The sequence below is a fragment of the Penicillium canariense genome (genome assembly GCF_028826845.1).
Source record: "Penicillium canariense strain IBT 26290 chromosome Unknown utg000007l_segment0_segment0, whole genome shotgun sequence".
NCBI classification, from domain to species: Eukaryota; Fungi; Ascomycota; class Eurotiomycetes; order Eurotiales; family Aspergillaceae; genus Penicillium; species Penicillium canariense.
The window spans coordinates 1,831,060-1,852,029 of NW_026622734.1; the positions used below are offsets into that span (position 1 = coordinate 1,831,060).

A 20,970-nucleotide genomic window follows, 5' to 3' on the forward strand; every position below is an offset into this window, starting at 1 on the left:
AAGAGAAACGAAGCAAGCAAACAAAGTAAATTCAGCCATTGTGCCCGGTCCCTCTTGACCAAATATAATAGAGGAAGTTTGAGGTGCTCTGTGCGGCCGGTTTTTGACAAGGTCTGGCCGTTGCAGGGACCACCCCCGTCTTGTACGTCACGGTGCAGGTGACCAGCCAACCGTTAGTCAAATCTCAACTCCAAAACGGTGGGCTGTGGTGGCTTGTTTGGGGTCATTCAAATTAACGCGCAATCCACAGCCTGAGCGTTGCGTGGCATGTGAGTAGAGCGGCACATAAAACCCGACGGATCATCACCTACACCTCGGGCCATTGGTCCCTGAGTTGACTCCGCTCAGGATGGGTATAGTTACGGCGATGAGTACTGCAGACCTGGGGGATCGTCACTGGAAGATATCAGCAGCCAAAATCCGGCCCCGCAGTCATTAAAGTCGGCGACACACTGATCCGGCAAAGGGTCCGCTCCCCTTCCCACCATGTCACACCTGACGAGGACTCCAACACAAGGATCCAGCGTCGATTATTCCCTGCAGGCAACAGTAGCGAGCCCATTGACAGCGCGGGGCCATGAATCTCAGCCGTGGGCAAGACGAAAAAGTTTGTTGACGTATTTTGCAAGGCTTGCGAGCAGCAAGCGAAAATGCCTATCCCGGCGGGGTATGGAGCCCATGGAGACAACCTTGTTGCTTGATGTGACGGAGCAGTGGATATTGCCATCGCAGATGGAAAATAAATGGAACTGCCCTTATGTTGTTTTTTGATGCCGCTGCACCTGCGACGCTATATCTTGTAATTGCTACGTCGTCAGGTCCAAGCCGACTTGAGCTCTCGCGAACTACACCTAACATCGTCTCGCGGTTGCCTTGCCTGCCACGTTCGCCCACTGATCTCGTTCGGTTCCGAGTCCTCTCATGTTGAACTTCAATTGCCCGACCTGGGCTTGATATGGAAGATTTATAGGGTGTGAATTAGGACTGGGACACTATTCTGTACAATGTCCTATTCCATCCTGCACGCGGTAGAGCACCATCCCACCCCGTCTCGGGTACGGATTACAAGAATACGCCGGAATCTATGACATGACATAGCGACCACCGCCAGGAGCAGGCGTGTGGCATTTGCCCTGCGACCAAGGAGTAGCCCCTTTTCTCCAAATAGCTGCTGGGCTAGGCTGCCACAATATCTATACCGGCGGGATACGGGATACGGCGGTGGCTTGGAGAGCTTACGGCAGGCAGTCTTGATTAGTTTGGGTGGTTATCGGACACTAGCTGGTGGCGCTTCGGGCTGAATACTGCATCAAAGACAAGTTTATTGGCCCCGGGGCTCTCTGGAGCCGCCTGCGTGAATCCGTCTCGTATAGCAGGATTATGGCATTTTGCGAGACACGTATTAGCCGCAGAAGCTACCAGCACCAGCAACGTCTGGTAACCGAGTTCCAGCTTGTAAACTGCTGGGGTCTGCAGTATTCAGACAGCTACACTGCGGGGTTCTCAGGCGATGTATGTGGGTATTTCTAGTAGTCGGACCGGGCCGGAGCTGCTGGCGGTTAAAACCCGACAACCAACCGACCTTGGTGCTTGTAGCGCTCCCACGCATAGGAGCCAATAGTGACCGTCATGTGGTTCGCCTGCTGTTTTGGTATGGCGTCCCAGAAAACTAGATTCGTCAAGGGCGTGCAGGCAGAAATTTGAGAAAAGTCAACGGTGTTGTCGTTACAAATCTCAATTACATGTTCCAATTCAAATCATGACATCGAGATTGCGCTTGTTGTGCCCGGGGAACCCGTTGCGTGTTTTGTTAAGAAGGCGAAAGGGCGGGTAAACGATCAAGTGAGGAGAAGAGTTATCTATCATTTATCGGTTCATCCATCAAGTACATAGCTTACAGGTTTGCATTTGGCCATGCCTACTTCGCGATTCCCCAGGACCCCCACGGCCTGTGAAGCGCTTGTGAGGAAGACCATTGCACGTCTATAAATTTTTAAAACGTCGGGCAGCATCATTTTTGCACGACCTTCCCCCTCTCCGATCGAGGTTGCTCAATCAGCCGCGTACCTGGACATGGCGCGCAGGTTAGGGCCATAGTACCAGAAAACAACGGGCGCCATCCAGCCAAAGCCGATGCTGAAGAATGCCAGGACACTGGTGCCCCATCCGTAGCCGAGGGCTTTGTACATGTACGGAGCAAACAGCGGGAACCCAAAGCCAGCCAAGCTGCGCAGGATGGCACAGGCAGCCATGGCGCTGGCGGCGTGGGTCTGGTAGCTGTCGATAATGTACGTTTGCATGCCTTGTAGGCAGGAGATGGTGCCCGCGGTGAAAATCGCGGCGCCAATATTCGGCATGATCCAGTGTACGCGCCCGATACTCCAGCCGTACCAGAAGAGCCCGATGGTGCTAATGATGGAGCCAACGGCCAGGGAGGGCATGCGGAACTCGGGCTTACCGATGTTGGAGTTGCGAGCCTTGAGGGTCTTGTAGATGCGGTCGATGACCTTGAGGTTGAAGAAAAGGCCTATAAATGAACCAATAGCGATGGAGAGGTAGTTGAGGCCGCCGATCCCGGGCTCCTCGTGATATACCACGGTCCAGATCTCGGGGAAAGTCGCAAACATGAGGTAGGTGGTGCCAAACAGGTAAGCCATGTAAACGGCCATGCAGAAAACGATGGGCTGGGTGAAGAACAGCTTAAGCGGCCTCTCAAAGGTGTGTGCGAGCTTATAGATGAGAGTCTCGACCTTTACGTCGACGTAAAGCTTCTCGTTGCTAGTCTCCTTGACCAGTCGGTCTCGCCGCATACGAAGCAGCGTGGCTGGGTGGCTCTCGCGCAGCCAGAAGAACCCGACGATCTGGATACCGAGGGCGGCCGCCGACGTCGACCAAAAGACCCAACGCCACGTTGAGTACTGGGCGATGAAGCCGCCGGCAATGGGCCCTACCACTGGTCCGAGGATCGGGCCCAGGGTGTAGATGCCCATGGCCTTGCCCCGCTCTTCGGCGCTCCACATGTCACTGGACAGACAAGAACGATTTAGCATTGAGGTACGCTTGATCGGCCGCCCCTATGGTCCTTAGAGTGTTCTTTCTTACCTAATGGCGCCTCCTCCAATTGCCAGCGGAGCGCTGCCACCAATACCCGCGAGGAAACGGAACGCGAAGAATTGGGACTTGGTCGTCGCGAACCCGCACCCCAGGTTCCACGCCAAATACCACAAGTTACTGACCTGGAGCAGTCGCACGCGTCCGTACAGCTCAGATGCAGGGCCAAAGAAAATAGGTCCTACGGCGTAGGCGAGGATAAAGATACCCAGCGACAGGTATACCTCAATATCGCTGTGCATCCCTAGGCCCTTGCCGAGGTCCTGTAACGCGGGAGCAATCATGGCCGACGAGACGGGTGAGATAAAGACGAAGAGGGACACGGCCCACGTGTTTTTCCACTTGAAGCTTTTGGGCCAGTTCTTGGGGTTCTCGGGGTCGTCGGTGCCGCGCCAAGTGACGAGGTAGGGGTCTGTTTTGGCCTCACCGTCAACAAGCGTATCGCTCGAGTTGAAGATTGGTGACCTGGCTTCCTCGAGGTCCTTGTCCTTATCGCTGTCGGAGTTTATCGCATCGCTTGCGACATCTTTTCTGGGAAACGGCGCAACGATGTCCTTGGGCGGCGAGGCCCTCGGCGTCATGTCGTCGCTCATCTCGTAGGTGTTTGTGGAACCTGGTTAGGTTGAACGAGAGCTACACACTGAATATCCTGCGTGACTTGCTGCTTTGCGTAACAGCCAGCAATTTTGCTTGTCCCCCGATGTGAACATTTATAGTCTTACATGGCGGTAGCTGTGCATCATTTAGCCAATAGCTGGCCCGCATGCTCCTGTCGGGCCCGAGTCTCGTCGGGCGGACCGATATATTGTCCAATGGGAGGTCGCTTTTTTCGGCCCCGGCCTCCGTCCTGGACCCCGGAAAGATCGGTGCGGGGCCGGATTTTGGAACAATCGTTTGCTGCGGCGGCGGCTAGCGCCAAGGCTTAGCATAGCAGCCTATTCGGGGTGCAGAATAAAGAGGTCAGATCAGGATTTAGGGGTGATGTGGGCAAACAAAGAAAAACGGTGTAATACCTAGCCAAACCTATCTATGACAGACAAAAAAGACAAAAACATACAACAGTCAGGATTCGCATGTGGTCACCCACCATACTACTAACTGACCGGCGTGTGGCTTAAGTACGGCTGAGCGGACGGGAAGCCCTGTTTTCCACACCCTATGGTCGTATGTGCTAGAGACAAACTTAAGAAGACTCATGATCGTCGCGCAATGCTAGAGTATATAGCGTTCACGGATTCACAACTTAATCTTAGCTTGATCTTATTATAAGTAGAAGTATTCTTGGCCAGCGCATATATATATATACTGGTGATAAAGACTAGAAAGATATAGAGCTAAGCATTAACTATAACCGGAATTAACAACAATAATATACAGAGTAGGAGTGAGATAATAAGGCTTAATAAGAACCAAAAGGAAAAACAAATAGAACCATACAACAGCCATTCCATGATGATGTTCACCTACCGCCAATCATTCGGTCATGGGCGGCTCGACGCTCCACGCAGTCTAGCTTCAAGCCGCTTTAAGTAGCAGTCCACCCATCTGAATATTCTTCATTTAGATCTGTAATGTGCGTTTGTGAATTTATAGTAATACTCGAATATGTGGTGATTGATTGTCTTCTAACTGGTCGGTATGGCACCAATCCAGCAGCCCATGATGCCCGAGATATGGTCCGGACCCTTCCACAAGGAAATCCTTTTGGGGGATGTTGTCGTGAGTCAACTAATGGAGATTCGGCGGAGTCATACAATACGATCCGGGCAAGTTAAAAGATGGCCTGTTTCAGATAACAGGTTAACTAAACACGCTGCCTGAGGAACGACTCCATAGCGATAAAAAGAAGGGAGACAGACTAGCGGAATATGTTCAGAGTCTCAATGATACAGATTATTACCGACTAGCTATTAGCTCGCTGTATACTATCAATCATCTTTATATCGACAGTCTAAATTATAACGGCTGTGAAGCTTACTTGATAGTGGATCATCTAGAGTGCTAGTACCACCGTCATTCACCAGACTCGAATCTAGGTTCACTGGCTTACTGGTCCGATCTGCCCTTCCCCTTTCTATTCCCCGGCGGCAGTCCAGCAAATCCTGTTTTATGAGAAGGAGTCACCTCTCCCTCATTGCCATATACAGATATGTTGCTGCTGTTTCGTATTTTCAAAGCTGAAGAAGACCCATTATGACGCCGGGAGCCGTCTCCCTGCTGGTCATGTACGTCACCGGACGGATTGGGACCATCAGAAGAACTTCGTCCGGCGCGAGGGCGGGTAACCAGTTTTGGTGGCCCAAACGGTGGCATTTGCATATATGCACCTTGCTTTTCTTGATCTGCGTCTTGCTCATGTATTCCTTGGTTGGGGCTTTTAAATTCTGCTACACTTGAAAGGAACGAAGGCGTTGGTAACATGGACGGAGGAATTCTCTGTTAACATTATTAATATAGGCAGGAGAGTTTAAAAAATAGTATACTCACCGCAGGTGCTGACTGAGTTTTTCTTTTCCGCGGAACTTTCGGTCTTGGCAATGATATATTCTCACCCTGCGGCTCGATGACGAACGCTGGATCTCCACCGCTGCGAGGAGGAGAGATTGAAGGGGGTATAATGAGCGAAGCCTCTTTTGAAACTGGCGAGGATGATGGGGCTCGTGAATCAGATGTGGACGGGCTATGGAGGGGCTTGTCCATGCGTAGTCGAGGATTTTCTTTCTCCAGAATCTTTAAAATCTCTTGGGCAAAAGATTTCGGCTCCAAGTTATCACCTGGGGAGACACCGTGCTGCACATGGAGCTTCTCCTGCACAAGTTGAGCTTGTTGGAGCTTGCGGACATCTATACGGAGCATCTCTTTCAAAGATTCCCTGCCAAACCTATGGTTAGGAGAGAACGCCATGCCGGCCGATTGTCTGGATATTCGGGAAATCTTACAGTGGTGCCAGAATCGTATGAGATCTATCCCTTAGATAGACTCGGGATAGTATTTGAGTATTCACCAGGATTCCAATTGTTCTCATAGATTTTTCCAAAACTTTCATATCCTGGAAAAGACAAGGTACAATCTTCTTGCTCTCTCTAAACCATTCAAACTGTGCAACCCACTTTTCGACCGAACTGACAGGCTCGACATTTATCATAAAGCGGAAAATGTTCGTTATGTGCTTCAGTCTACCGATAATTCGTTTTGATTCTGTCTCAACTTCCCGTATGAGCTTTCGATGCCGTTTGAACATTGGAGCAAGCTCTTCGATTTTCTTCACTTTCGTCATTGTGTCCTTAAAAAGGTCATATGTTCGGGCCACTGATTTCGTTCTCTTTATCACTTTGTAGAGATCTTGTTTCGCATGGCCAACTTCTTCGTAGGCCCTTTTCATGTTCTTGGCAAGCCTAAAGAGGTCCTGTGCAATAGGGTATATAACGCCCACAACACCCAATATTGCAAGAGCCTCTGCCATGGTTTACCAGACCGTACTCGTTTGGGGTTCTGAGGGAAAAGTAATAATTAAAGGTCGCTAAGAAATATTTAGGAAATGAAATGGATGATGGAAGTGACCGGTCAATATGTAGGGGTTTATTTTCACGCCCGCACATCAATGAACCAGGCTGTTCTAAGACACATATCGTAGAATACAAAACTAAGTCAGAGATAACTGAACGAGTTCAGCCTCATATGTGAGCTATAGGAATCTGAAGCAGCTACCCAGACCCCACTGTTCGCAGGCATTGCCTCGTTACACATATTCAGTTCACCCAAAAATGCCCCAAAGACCTAAGTTAAGATGCACAGATAAGGAACGAACATGTACCCCGCTTTTCCTCTGTTCACACACCGGAGAAACAAGGCCAACTACTCGCGTAGTGAGCCAATCTCTGCGCGCCACGAGGGACAAATCGAAGTAGTGGCCAGGAATGGCCTGAGCCTAGCATGTTGAAAGTGAGGCTATGGTTTCCTGGCAAGCCCTTGTTGGTTTGCCTCGTGCGGCTCAGTACAGTCTGATTGACAAAATCGGACAAGATCAGACAAGATCGGACCGGGTCCGACCGGGTTCAAGCCTAGATTAATATCGGCGTACAACATGGATTCGTTGCTCCTCCTTTCCCCACTAGCAAAGCACCGCCTCCTATCAACTGAGGGTAATGCACGTATATGGGCGCTTTTCGGCCCAACCGGTCGCAGCTGAAAAGTGCTCGCAATAAAAACGATCAATCTTTATCGATGTTTGGAGACAGTTGGAAAGTGTCTGAGTGTCTGATTCCATTGTGTACTGGCAGTGCTTAGACATGTTTCTTTGGCATGTTGAAATTTCAATTTGTATGTAGGCGACAATGGAGGGGGGAAAAGGTTGAGCACAGGCCTGTCACACTGAGAGCGGTGATATACGTAGGTAACTAGTTGGGTGCAAGAAGCGGGGAGACGCAAGTATGAGTTGTTATGCAAGGTATCTTTGTAAGTGTGGAATTACTGGTGCGGTGCACCACTGCTCCGGTAGATTGAGACGCATTCTTTTGTGGCTCGGACGAACGGTCATGTTCGCAGTTGCTGCGGCTAGCGCCAGTCTTAACAAGGCGGCCTATTCCAGGTGCAGAATAAAGAGGCCAGAGCAGGATTTAGGGGCGACGTGGGCAAACAAAGAAATATGTGCAATAGACAAATGACAGACAAAAAGACAAAAACATACAACAGTCAGGATTCGCATGTGGTCACCCACCATACTACTAACTGACCGGCGTGTGGCTTAAGTACGGCTGAGCGGACGGGAAGCCCTGTTCTCCACACCCTATGGTCGTATGTGCTGGATACACGGAGGAAGAGGTATATGTACCCTCAAAGTTATAGGAATAAAGAGCAATAAAAAAACATAATAATAGTCTAGATTTACATGTGGTCAATCTACCATACCACTAGCTGACCGGCGTGTGGCTTCCGCTCAATCAATTCTCGGGTGGGTGTCGCCTGGGTGAGCAGGGGTGTGACGCTGCTTTTGATTCGCGTCACCCGGCTCACCTAGGGTGAGAGTGCTATAGACAGGGTGAGCAGGAGGATGAGTTTCTGGTCGGAACCGCGCAATCCAGCCGAGGTACCTCTTAGCTAGGCTACGACTGAATATCATTGGATAGAACTGGCAGGAGCGTACATAAGGATGGCCATTGCCCTTCTCCTTCAAAGTTGATCCCCATTCCACAAATTTTCTCCATCACCATTAATTATTTTTCCAAGCCTAAGGATATCGAAACAATCCCGCACATGGATCAGTATGTGGTTTATTGTTTTATAGCTCGCCCCTGAACCGTCGGAACAATAGCTAAGGGTGTAGTTGACAATGGCCCAAGAAAATCCACTCCGTGTGCTCGTCATTGTCTCAAACAGGAGTTCATATTGGACAGAAGCGTCCAATTCGCCAGAGTGCCTTATTCCACTTGCTCTCCAGCTTCTCAAAGAAAAGGGAATAGGTGCATGGGGAGACACCCCACCGGATACAAGGCTTTTAGCGATCCAGAGATGGAACGTTCGCATATTATTCACGTTTGATATCTCCAACAGAGATTATGATGTCGATTTAGGGCATAAGATTGGAGAGAATCAGAATGATCTTCCAGTTATTGTGGTCCATCTCAGCAGTACTAATATTGTTTATGAGGCTAATTTTGGAACTCGTGAAAGAGTCAATCGAGACATCGCGCATCTACATGATGCAAATGGCTATGGAGCCACTCCGCCTTTCATTGAGGATCACACTCTGGGGAGTCCGCCAGAGTATCCGAACCCTCGAAGTCTCACACAGAATTGATCTTCCAAACCCGCCTCCATTGTCTTTGAAACGTTGAGCGATTGATCTACTATGGCGGAGTGCGCAGGCTGCAGGCTTCCTAGACGCTCTCGGTGTATGTTGGCGTGCTTCCTTGACTTAGCACTGAGTGGTTTCCTCCGCAATTATAGGAGGGGGTGTCGGGTCAATTGATTCCACCGCCTCAACTACCTCGGTTGGGAAACTAGTGGCAGTCCGGATTGCACCTTTGCTACAAAGGTTTTCAGCCTTGTATTTGGGATAATGTGGGGATGTGAAAAGACTGGTTTTACAACCAGAAAGGGGTTAGCCGGATGGTCTTGCATATCCAGAAGGACCCGAAGAATAAGGAGCGGTCGTGATGACGAAACAGACCTTACTAATAAGCTGTGTCTATCAACTCTAAGAACGCGCCAGGCCCTCCTACTGTGAAACAACTGCGAGATGGAAATGTGCATTAGGAACATATTTGTCTTGTTTGCTATACTTGCATGGAAACTTACCAGCTTCCAGGCGCCCAAATTCTGGGGACGTGCACTTCTTATACTGGTGCCCAGCAAGGTCCAGTAAAGGTTAGGTACGCATTACACGGGTGACAAGTAGCTGCACATAATAAATATCGACTCCCCGCATATCTGAATTAGAAGGCGCAATCCTATTGGGAGATGTCCCGACTCAATTTTCTTCTGTCATGATTGAGCTTGCTTTGCGTCCGGCGCATGGGGACGCCACATCAAAGAATCGTTGATTCCAACATATCAGTCAAGCTCTTTAGCTATGCGGCTCGCTATTGAACGAAGTCTTGTTCGTTTCAAAGTAAGGCTCAAGATGCATAAGCCCTATGAGCTCACTGAAATGGAAGACCAAAGTACAGCGAGGTCATCAGAGGCTTTTTGCTTAGCATCACATTTCCCGAGGGCATAGATGCCGACAATATTGCTGCAATTGCGCTGGAGAACTACAAGTTGAGTCCTTGCCAGCAGGGGAAATGGCTGTCTCAAGAAGTCCAAAAAGAGCAATGAAGGCTTATTGAAACGGAGCGCAAGGCTATGCTGTGCATGAGAAAAGGGGATGCTTGTCGAGGATATGAAAGGATATGAACAGGATAGCAAGAATACTGGAAGAAAAAGTCTTATTGTAGCAGTAGCATGAACTGGAGACAAAAGAGCCTATCCTGAATTGAAGGCAATTGTTTTTGTTTTTTCAAACCAGCCCCTATTCCTCGTCGACTCGAATGAGCACACTCTTGTGCTCTAGATAGTTGTCAATGCTAACAGTCCAGCCTTCACGGCCAATACCACTGGCTTTGTAGCCTCCAAACGGCATGTCGCGAGCGCCCGACGGGCTGGTACAATTAACACCAACACTGCCTGAATCCAACTTCTTCGCCATTCGGAGAGCTCGGCTGACATCCTTCGTGTAGACTGCAGCATAGAGACCGTATTCGGTATCGTTGGCTTTAGCGACGACCTCGTCTTCATCCTTGAATGTGTTGATATTCACAACCGGGCCAAAGATTTCTTCCTTCATGATCTTGGCGTTTTCGGGGGTGTCAAGGAAAACCGTGGGCTGAACGAAGAACCCATTTTTCTGCTCCGACGGCTCCGATCCAATAGTCATCTTACCGGCCTTCTTACCTTCCTCGATGTACGCTTGCACCTGCTTATACTGAATTCCATCAGCCTGGGGGCCATGGTTCGTGCTCGGCAGCAGCGGGTCGCCACTTTTGATCTCAGCAAAGCTCTTCTGGAAAAGCTCAATGAACTTGGGTGCAATAGATTCATGCACGTAAATGCGGGAGTTTGCCATGCAGACCTGCCCGCTGTTCCATTGAATACTGTGCGCGGTTTCTTTGACAGCCCTTTCAAGGTTGGCATCGGGGAAAATGATAGCTGGAGACTTTCCCCCAAGCTCCAAAATGACGTTCTTCAAATTGGACTTCGCTGCCGCTTGTTGGATGAGACGACCGGTTCTACCAGAGCCTGTGAAGCTCACTACGCGGACATCCATGTGATGCGACAACACGTTGCCCGAAATTTGACCATGACCGGAAATAATGTTGATGACCCCAGGAGGGAACCCGGCCTTTTCCACGAGGGTTGCAATTTTCACCGACTAAAGCAGTGAGCATGTATTTGGCCCCATATGCTTTCAGGTGGCAACTTACTGTGAGGGGGGCTTTCTCACTGCTCTTCACGACGACCGTGTTGCCGGCCATCAAAGCAGGAGCAGTCTTGCCAATCAAAAAGAGAACCGGGACATTCCAAGGGATAATAGCGGCAACAACACCGTACGGCTGACGCATCGTAATGTTCACAAAGCCAGGCGTGTTCAAGCTCGAGGTCCCAAGAGCCTGGTATCCCGCTTCGGCGTAATGGTTCAGTGACTCCGCGGCCACGTAAGACTCGAAATAATTCGACACGGGGCGACCCATGGACATGGCCTCTAATTCAGCCAGCTCATCGTGTGATTCGATGATCAGGGCAGCCAGCTTCTTGAAGTAGACCCCTTTCTCCGACGGGGAGAGGGCGGACCAGGCCGGGAAAGCGGCCTTTGCCGCGGCGACAGCTGCATTTGCATCCTGCTCCGTTGCTTCAGGGACTATAATATTGAGGTTAGCCATCGCGTTTTATTTCTGTGAGAGGCACAATCCTGGACCAATTTACCTTCGGCGAACTTCTCATTTGTGGTAGGAGAAATCAGATCGAACTTGCCGCCGTCCGACGACTCTACAAACTTTCGCAAACATTAGGATCAACGTTTCTGATGGGCCAAATCTCGTGGATCTAACCTTTCCATTGATGAATAGCCGTGTCTCGAAAGACTTGACCTTCAGCTCCTGTGTGATCGTCATGGCGGTGGCTGCTGCTGGTGAGACTTTGGCGACCCGTGAGACAGAAGAGCGATTTCCGATGCGGAATGCGTGTTTTAAAGACGGAACTCTGTGAATGCTTCCGGAATATCTTACGTCAGACTGAGGATCTTCCAGAAGGCTGGCTGCCGGTCTGATGATTCCGACGCGTTTTGGAAGCCGAGTGGAGCCCAACAAAACCCCGCACGCTAGTGGGATAACGATTAGGCAACCTGCCTGCTGTTCCATGATGTAGTCGCATCGAGCGGTGACAATTCTCCCAGCAAATGAGTGAATAGTGAAGCATGCTGACGGAAACAGGTGGTTCTGAAATGGCGCTGTACATTGCATTCTGAAGCTGGGATATAACTAATCTCGCAGATAGATACACTGTTGGTGATCTTCAACCAACTGCCGTCTCAGGTCCTCTTCAGGCATTTACAGATTGTTGCAGCTGCCAGGCAAGTGGCTTTTGGGCTGCATGAACGGGTCCTATCTCACCCCCGACCTCCCGTCGCCGTTGCCATGCTTCAATTTCTCGTTGGTCAACGAAATTCCCATGCAAACCCAGCCGGAGCTTGAAAGGAAGGTGGATGATCGCGACCGGTCCTGACGCTAGATGCTGCGCATTGAGAATGACTATATCGTTCCGAAGAACATCCAGGCGATTCACAAGGGCAATGATCCATCCGTCGCCTTCCCGACCGCCCTCTTTGGGGATGAAGGTCGGCTCCTGGAAGGTTGCCCGCGGCCCCGCCCAGAGCACGTCTTCGATCTTCTCCTCCCATGTGTAATGGCCAAGGCAGTTGAACAGCCCTCCAGCTGGGGATCCGCACTTCGTCGCGTCATACTCTCGAGTGGGGTCAATTCTGGCTTGCCAAAAGTGGTTATACTTTTTGGTGACAAATCGGTCATCAATACGAGAGAATTCGCCACTTGTGTTCCAGCGAATCTCAGGCCTGACTTGAGATCCCGTTTTACTCTTGGGGTCAAACACCCAACGATGTGTGATGCTCTGTAGTCGGTTTCTTGCACTTATACTTGTCGTATCTTGACCATCGGGGGGAAGAAAAAGAACACATTCCCATCGGCAACTGTCAGATCGAAGACCACATGCCCTTGCTCGTTTTCGTAGCAGCCGGCAACATGCCCGTGGAAACCTGCGGATTCGATTTAGTAGCCCTCTCTCTGTCAATTGCCCATGAATATCAGCCTACCGTTTTCGGCTTTTAGCCAGACGATGTCTTCCGGTTTACCTCCTCTTCTGGGGACAATTCCGTACCATTGGCTTTCTTCCGGGTCCCAGGCCCAATGATGACCGCCTTGTTTAAGCCGATCGACGGAACATTTTAGAGGTGTCAATGGAAGAACAACATAATTCTTTGAAATTCCGCAATCGTGTATCATCCCACAGAATGGGGACTTGTACCAGGCCTCCTCAGTCTTCTTCCCGCTGGGGTCAATCGTGTAGACCACAATATCACAAGATCCATCGTTTCCATCTCCACCAGCTTCATAAGCAAAGCAAATCATTTCGCCCGTAGTCGGATCAAACTTGGGATGTGCGGTGAATGTGGGGGACTGTATCTGGCCTTCAAAATCATAGCGGCCAATCGTTTCCAAAGTTGTCGGGTCTAGCGCGTATGGTGGACCATCCTCCTTCGATGCCAGTAGCATCCCTCGCCAAAAGGTGATATTGGTATTGGCCACTGTTCGGATAATACCTTTGACCGACTCCGAATCGGTATAAGGGTTACGATATTTGCCAAATAAGCTCTTTCTAGCGGCAGTCTCCGCTATAAACCTGTCTGTGTGAGCATATCGCTGCTTGAAGTCTGCATGGCCATCGTGGATCCTGATCGCAGTGATGCTACCATCTCCGCTGAAATGAATATCTTCTTCGAAAAGAGGAGGGAACCTGGGATCGGGCTGGATCCGGTAGAAAGTACCGTTGATCTCTGACGGAATCGTCCCATCAACTTCAAGATCAAATACGTCCCCCTGGAGTCGAGACGGTGCGTTGAACGTTTGGAAAACCGGAGTGTTGGGGAATTTAACTTGTTCACCCTTTTTCCAGCCGTCGACGTAGGGATATTCAATAGCGCTGGCAATTTCGTACATGTGAGCCATTTTGCAACCGGTGCCACGAAAGCAAGTCCACGCGGATCGACCTAGAATCTGTCGCCCATCCTTTTTATTCGCGACTAACTGATTGATCGGCGATTTGCCGCCGATGCCAGGAGTTAGGCTTTCCTCCCCTGGCTGTGTCGGCGTATTGCTTCCGAGAAGTCGGGATTATTGAGGCACAGAAATGCCGAAATTTTGCTCAAACGGTTCGAGTCATAAAAGGCCAGCTTATAGAGTTTATTCCAATTCCATATTCAACAAGAAAAATAATCATCATATTTGATTGTCATTCCCGACGACCGCAAGGAACAATATGACTTTCAAAGGCACCATAGCGGTTGAGGAAGCAGTTATCAGCCCAGATACAGCGTGGCTCCTGGAAGAGTCTCAACAAATTCTGACACCAGGAAACACCGGAAAGCACGCGGTTGAGGCTCATAAAGCACGCCTAATGGACATTCATGGCTCGCGCCTGAAAGCAATGAACGCCGAAGGGGTCGAGTACATGTTGCTGTCCCTTACATCGCCAGGATGCCAAGGAATCCCCGATCAAGACCTGGCGGAAAAAACAGCAGCTCAATTCAATGACTGGCTAGCAGGAGAAGTGGCCAAGAACCCCAGTCGCTTCGGAGGGTTGGCGGCACTTTCCATGCATGACCCATCTCAAGCGGCATCGGAGCTAGAGAGAGCAGTGAACGGGTTGGGGTTCTACGGTGGCATTGTGAATGACTCTCAGCTGACAGGAACAGACGGGTTGGAGAGAAGATACTATGATTCCCCTTTCTACGATCCTCTGTGGAAGATGGTCGAGAAGCTCGATGTGCCCATATATTTTCATCCTCGATACCCCTCAGCCGCGGAACTTCGAGCAGAGGGGTCTGTTTACGCCCCTCGCAAGTATATGCTTGGTGTCGGCGGTCCAGTTTCACTTGGATCTTTCCTTCCATATCTATGCGATGTGTTCATCCGGTAATGTTATCTAAACTACCAGTGAGGGGATTCACTAACCCTTCTTGAAGGTGTCTTCGATCGTTTCCCTGGTGTAAAGATCGTGGTCGGTCATCTAGGAGAGAAGTTGGAGCCCCACATACTCTATCTCCAAACCAAGACTGACACAAACAGCATTCCGTTTAATCTGTGGAGAGCTTCGCATTGGTACAACAAGCCTAGCAAAATGGTTGCTCGGCCATCGAAACATGACTACAGGCACTATTTCCGACACAATGTTTTCATCACAACTTCGGGAAACTTCTCGACACCCGGTTTAAAGTTTTGCATTGACGAATTGGGGGCAGAGAGGTGCTTATATTCAATTGGTATGACTCTGTAACATCTGATAATAACAGAAACATGAACTAATCCTAAACCAGACACTCCTTACGACCAAATTGAAGAGGCCCAGGCATGGTGGAGAAGCGTCGATATAGCCGCTGAGAAAAAGGAAATGGTGGCGAGGCGTAACGCGATTGCGCTGTTTAAACTCCCACTAGAAATTTGACCATAGTATAGGCATATTGAAATATTCAATTCTATTGATGGATTCGCACTTATGATGTGCAAAGATCGGTTCATTCACGAAAAGCTATCCACAGGTTCCTTTCCAGACCAAGACGCTGCTATTCACAATGTCCATTCTCGCAATGTTCAGTGGCTGCCACAGCCTCCCCGTCCTTACCTTGAGAATTTCGTATCATCGAGCTAGTAATTTGCTCCAAACTTTTTCCTTTAACATCCGGTATCACCAAGAACGCCCAGATCCCTAGTAGCAGATTGCTCACACGCCATATATAGCAGTACTTAGGTCCCCAATTCAATGCCTCCGGATTGATGAAGTAAGGCGCGGAATATGTTGCAACCCATGCAAACAAGTAGTTGCAGCCGGTTGCAAGTCCCACTGTCTTTGAGCGTAGTCGCTGGGACGGAATTTCAACCGTTAGAGCCCACAGTACTGGCCCCTGCCCAATTCCATACACCCAAGTGAACAATGTCCCCATTGCGACAAGGATCTGTGCAGCTAGATAGGAGCCAGTACTCAGTCTTGTATACACGCCTGCAATGATGAACATGATTGCGGCGTTGATGATAGAACATGCACTCAATAGGATCCGTCGCTCAACAAATCGCATAACAAAAAAGGCACCCATGTTGCCAGTGAGAGCAATTGCCAAACTCATCATGACCCAGACAAACTCATTTTTCACGCCTGCCTGGGCATAGAAGTAAATCGAGAAGGCGGAGAAGAATATGACACCACTCGCGGTTTGGCCAACACTGCAGCAGAGAGTAAGTGCGGTCCTCTTGAGGTTGTCCCCTTTAAATGCATCGACAAGCCTCACAGTCTGACTGTGGGCATTTTCGATCACCCATGCTTCACGTATACTGGCAGCCTCGGCAATGAGGCGATCGGCGTCGTTTATCCCGCGCAGGATACGAATCGCATTTTCTGCCTTCGCGTCCAACCCCATTCGAATATAGTGTCGTGGACTCTCAGGGAGAAATAAAAGTCCGACCGATAGAGCGACTGGAACGACGAACATCACCCCCAATGGAATAAGATATGAGGTTTGTGATTGGTATTTTGCCGTGTAATTGTCCACAAGAACCCCGATCAAGGCGCCGAATGAGGTTTGGAATGTAACAAGACCCACTGCAGAGCCACGTAAATAGGTAGGGGCAACCTCTCCCAGATATGTAGCTGAATATGTTAGGTAAAGGCCATTTGAGATGCCAAGAAAGAGTCGTCCCACGTATAGCGTGCCCAGGTGAGCGCTACTCATTTGGAGAATAACTGCAATGATAGAGAATCCGGATCCAATCCATAGGCCCCTTCGGTTGCTGATGAAAGTTCCAAATTTGAAAATGAAAAGCGACGCCAGGAATCCCCCGAGCTGTAACAAGCTTTGAATGAGGGTCTGCACGGATGTGCTAATACCAAAGCGTAAAGGGTTTGTGGGCTCAAGCGCAAGTTAGCCAAGTTCCGGCTATACAAGTGCAAGCTACTCACATCCACGTAGCCAAAGACTGAAAGAAAGCCAGGCATACTTTGAAATCCAGAGACTGCAGCTGAGTCATACCCATACTGAAATTGGGCCAGCGCAAGGAAAAAAGAGATGGATATTATTCTTTTTTCACTTCGGACTAACGTGAAAATATTCTTCTCCTCATCTATCTCCCGGGTGTGGGCCATGATTAATGAACACAATTGAGATTTCGTTGAAAATAGCACTCTTAAAGCCTCCTCAAGTGAGACCTTGACGCTTTCAATTATTTAAATAGAGACCTACCCCTCATTTTTCGCATACAAAGTGCCTTCCATCATGTGTGGCTTCCCGGATGTTTGCCAATATTAGCGGGGGGATGTCATCGGCTCCAACCATCCGATTAAGGGTTGCGCCTCGGTATTTCCAACAAGGCTTAAGATACCACTGCGGGCCTTAACCACCTATAAATAAACATTGGTTGCGCTGAATTTCAAGCTACAATATACAGTCAACATTCGTTCTGAAATCATTATCACTTATCCCCAGAACTGCTATAGCAATGTCGAGCAACCCTCAAGCTCCTGATGTCTCGGCCCTGGCGGCTCAAGTGGAAAAGCTATCGAATGAACTGACTAAATTGAATGGTAAGCCTATACAACAGTCAGTCTGCTCTTGTTCCGTTATTAATTTAATGCCAGGGGAATCTGACGTTCGCAAACTTCACCACAAGTATGGCTACTACCTGGACAAGTGTTTATATAACGAGGTAAGCATGCAGAGAACCGTGCAAGTCATTTGACATCGGTCGGTAACAAATTTGGATGATCAGGTGGCTCAACTTTTCGCTGATCACCCTGATACCTATGTTCAATTCATGAATGGCCGTTATAACGGTCAAGAGGGCGTGAAGCGCTTGTATATCGAGCGATTTGCAAAGCGATTTGTTGGCGGTCGAAATGGCCCAATCGATGGTTGGCTCCTCGATCACCTCATGGCACAAGATATAGTCGACTTCGACCCCCATGCAGGCAGGGCTAAAGCTAGAATCCGTGCTTTCATGAGTGCGGGAACTCATGAGTCACTGCCGGGGAATTTTCCGGGTGGCTACCGTCAGTGGTGGGAAGGCGGGGTATATGAGAACGAGTACATTCTCCAGGATGGTGTGTGGAAGATCCTACGCCTTCGCTATTATCCCTTCTGGCACGGGTCCTTCGAGTCAGGCTGGAAACAAGCGAATGATTTTGTTCCCTTGTTCAAAGAGCAGTACCCAGCCGACCCGCTCGGCCCTGATGAGATACTCCCGGACTTTTCGCTTTGGCCTGATACCCGAGTGATTCCATTCCATTATAAGCACCCGATCACGGGGAAAGAGGTGGCTGAGGAGGACATGCAGGCCCCAAGGTGGCTAGAAGATGCTACTACTGCCCCACCTGCCCGGGCCATCACAGACTGGGGGGCCTGAGAATGCGGCACAATTGGGGCGCACTCACGGCTGGATGACCAACCTGTTACTCAGAATCAAGTTCTAATAACATGATCTTCTGGACCAATCTTGATTCTACAGTAGTTTTTGAAATCAATTATACCTCCACGCTCTTATAACTCGGCTGGTGGAAGATAAATCCGAAATGAGCAGGTTCTGATTGGATAAATCATCAACCCTCTGCTTTTCAGACCGCTTCACTGCATACTGTACCATAGAGGTGTATTTTATAATACAATTGTGGGCCCTGGAATATTGTATTTTACACGAAATTACTATACATACATATGTACAGCATTCCCGCTGCGCCCTCCTTCCATCCACAACCACAACCACACTTCCTCGTTCATCACATGATACTTCAATCCCGATATGGTTACGTCACGAACCGAACATTCAAAACGTACGAGTTTCCCACATCCTGCATTAATTTCTCTGTCCTCTCTACGAGATGATTACGAATGCGAAGATTTCCCGATGGAATCTCAAGAATCCCCCCAGCCCCTCCCGCCACCGGGCATTGACTTATTAACCCACGTACCCATCATTTTAGAAAGCATCGCAACAAATTTACAAAATAATCGACTGGACAGAAAATCCTTTCAAAAGCTTTTACGCGAGTACGCATCTCGTGGAGAGTCAGACGGCCGACTACTCTATACCGCAAGGATCAATCGCTGTGTTGATTATGCCTTGTTCCTAGCCAATGCCCATTTGGAGCTGGTATCCTGGCTAGTGAAGAATAATTACAATCTCGAGTCAACAGCCGTGAAATGGTATAGCTACAAGAAGCTTCTCCCGAGATACCAACTACCACTCTTCTCTATTTATTCACAGACGGCAGAGCTTCGCAAAAAGATGCACAACGTCGAGGAGAAAGCGGCAATACTATATACGGATCTCGAGGCCCACAACGTGAGACAGTCTTTCCCTTTGAAAGAGGTGAATATTGGCTTATTGCTTGAAGATCTCGATCCCGCCTACATCTATTAAATATCGGAAAGTGTCAATGCCTTCGTCAACTGATCATCCAACACGAGAATGTATGGATACATACTCTTCTCGCATCCCAAAGCTAACCAGTCTTGCTAAACTCAAATTAACTAGCTTTCGAAAATATCCTTCGTCGAGGCTCTATGCTCAGACAGCAGCTAAGCCATCCCGTGCACCATCATTATTAGGAAAGTCGGGTGTGAACTTTATATTCTAATTAATTTTGTATGTGGATTAGAAATCCGAATTGCGAGAAGCTGGACAAATTATTTAAAATCGAAAGTCTTAGTAACTCTACAAGAACAGATGTTATTATCATTCTCGATCTATAAACATCATTGCGATCTATCTACAGCAAGGGAAGATGATATTATGGTAAGGCATACTATCGCTCATCAGGCACATCGGGTATGATGAAAGGGACAGTAGAGATGAGATATGCACAGATAGCAACAGGTACAGTACTATAGGAAGATCGGTGGAAATAATTGAAATATCTTTCCCTACCAGATTTAGCTCTCTACTACACAAGCACAGCCCTGTGCATTATGACGGGCGGGAGTAGACAAAGGCTGCACACCTTGTGGAAAGCGGAGGGGAAGGGGCCAGACGTCCCGGGACGGGCGGGAAGGAGGAAGCAGGCGAACGATTCGGAGCAAGCCGATCCTACAGTACATAACTACGTCTGTAATTGTACATATTATTACGGTAGTATAACAATGACTCATCGATACCAGGACAATCCTTACAAGCATCCTTCTCCCTAAAATTACAGAGCGGTGAGCTAAACCTGGATTAAGCGTCTTCAGGATATATTTTCAAGTAATCAAGTCATAAGAGTGTGGAGGTATAACTGATTTCGCAAAGTACTGTATCTTTGAATAGAAGAGCACTAATGTATGTTCCGAGAGTAGATAGATAACACAGGTAGCTTCTGTGACTGGAACTGGGGTGGGTACATGCAGTATTTCCCCGCAACCCCCGCATCTCTCTCCCGCTTTCAGCACATAGCCCCACAAACCTACTTGTATCGAGCTTTTGGCAATTCTCCTGATGTGGATCAGTAACAAATCCATCATGGTTCGTCGAAATAAGAATCGCATCAGTCGGACGGTTATGAGTTGCGACCGTTGTAAGAGTCGAAAGACAAAAGTAAGCTAGCCAATAGGCCACGACGTCCAATTCTAACTAACCGGTGAATGTTTATATAATCCACAGTGCAATCATCCAGGTTCTTTTCACCGCGATGCAGCCCACCATGCGATGACAAGGAAGTTCTAACGTTTTGAATCATTCTTGCTGCTCGTATAGTCCCCGGTCCCTGCGACTACTGTCGCAGCATTAACGCTGAGTGCCGCATTGACCCCGACAAGCGAAGGCAAAGACCGTACTACTTTGTATCGGAGGAAGAATTCAAAAATATGCAGGTTATTTTAAAACACCACCTCCCGGATACGGATCTGACACCAGAGGGTCTCCGTTCATTGGCACTTGCATGCAAGGATACCCATCCAACTCTCCATGGTGAGTTGGCTTCGCCTATCTCATCATCACCTCCAGTGGCTCCCAGCCTGAAGGGAGGCGCCGAAAAGGGAAATTCCGATATTCCTTCCATTATTCACAGCGATGA

The 20,970-nt window shown here is 49.0% G+C and overlaps 7 protein-coding genes across 7 annotated transcripts; 2 read left to right on the forward strand and 5 right to left on the reverse strand.

The window, feature by feature from the left end:
* Nucleotides 1-2,051: 2,051 nt before the first annotated feature.
* On the reverse strand, nucleotides 2,052-3,704 carry N7482_009680 (MFS transporter; the record flags this gene model as incomplete). Its single annotated transcript, XM_056691804.1, has 2 exons — nucleotides 2,052-3,024; nucleotides 3,103-3,704. 2 exons carry the CDS (start codon nucleotides 3,702-3,704, stop codon nucleotides 2,052-2,054), a joined length of 1,575 nt encoding a protein of 524 aa, XP_056539510.1.
* Nucleotides 3,705-5,157: 1,453 nt separating this feature from the next.
* Nucleotides 5,158-6,574, reverse strand: N7482_009681 (uncharacterized protein; the record flags this gene model as incomplete). Its single annotated transcript, XM_056691805.1, has 3 exons — nucleotides 5,158-5,547; nucleotides 5,599-5,983; nucleotides 6,051-6,574. The coding sequence occupies 3 exons, from the start codon at nucleotides 6,572-6,574 to the stop codon at nucleotides 5,158-5,160; spliced, it is 1,299 nt and encodes a 432-aa protein (XP_056539511.1).
* A 3,546-nt stretch (nucleotides 6,575-10,120) lies between these two features.
* On the reverse strand, nucleotides 10,121-11,759 carry N7482_009682 (aldehyde dehydrogenase family protein; the record flags this gene model as incomplete). Its single annotated transcript, XM_056691806.1, has 4 exons — nucleotides 10,121-11,020; nucleotides 11,073-11,497; nucleotides 11,572-11,641; nucleotides 11,697-11,759. The coding sequence occupies 4 exons, from the start codon at nucleotides 11,757-11,759 to the stop codon at nucleotides 10,121-10,123; spliced, it is 1,458 nt and encodes a 485-aa protein (XP_056539512.1).
* A 427-nt stretch (nucleotides 11,760-12,186) lies between these two features.
* Nucleotides 12,187-13,886, reverse strand: N7482_009683 (carotenoid oxygenase family protein; the record flags this gene model as incomplete). Its single annotated transcript, XM_056691807.1, has 2 exons — nucleotides 12,187-12,736; nucleotides 13,039-13,886. The coding sequence occupies 2 exons, from the start codon at nucleotides 13,884-13,886 to the stop codon at nucleotides 12,187-12,189; spliced, it is 1,398 nt and encodes a 465-aa protein (XP_056539513.1).
* A 310-nt stretch (nucleotides 13,887-14,196) lies between these two features.
* Nucleotides 14,197-14,856, forward strand: N7482_009684 (amidohydrolase family protein; the record flags this gene model as incomplete). Its single annotated transcript, XM_056691808.1, has 1 exon — nucleotides 14,197-14,856. One exon carries the CDS (start codon nucleotides 14,197-14,199, stop codon nucleotides 14,854-14,856), a length of 660 nt encoding a protein of 219 aa, XP_056539514.1.
* Nucleotides 14,857-15,499: 643 nt separating this feature from the next.
* On the reverse strand, nucleotides 15,500-16,660 carry N7482_009685 (uncharacterized protein; the record flags this gene model as incomplete). Its single annotated transcript, XM_056691809.1, has 1 exon — nucleotides 15,500-16,660. One exon carries the CDS (start codon nucleotides 16,658-16,660, stop codon nucleotides 15,500-15,502), a length of 1,161 nt encoding a protein of 386 aa, XP_056539515.1.
* Nucleotides 16,661-17,423: 763 nt separating this feature from the next.
* On the forward strand, nucleotides 17,424-18,326 carry N7482_009686 (nuclear transport factor 2 family protein; the record flags this gene model as incomplete). The annotated part of the gene is made up of 3 exons (XM_056691810.1): nucleotides 17,424-17,508; nucleotides 17,563-17,630; nucleotides 17,694-18,326. 3 exons carry the CDS (start codon nucleotides 17,424-17,426, stop codon nucleotides 18,324-18,326), a joined length of 786 nt encoding a protein of 261 aa, XP_056539516.1.
* Between the last annotated feature and the right edge of the window lie 2,644 nt (nucleotides 18,327-20,970).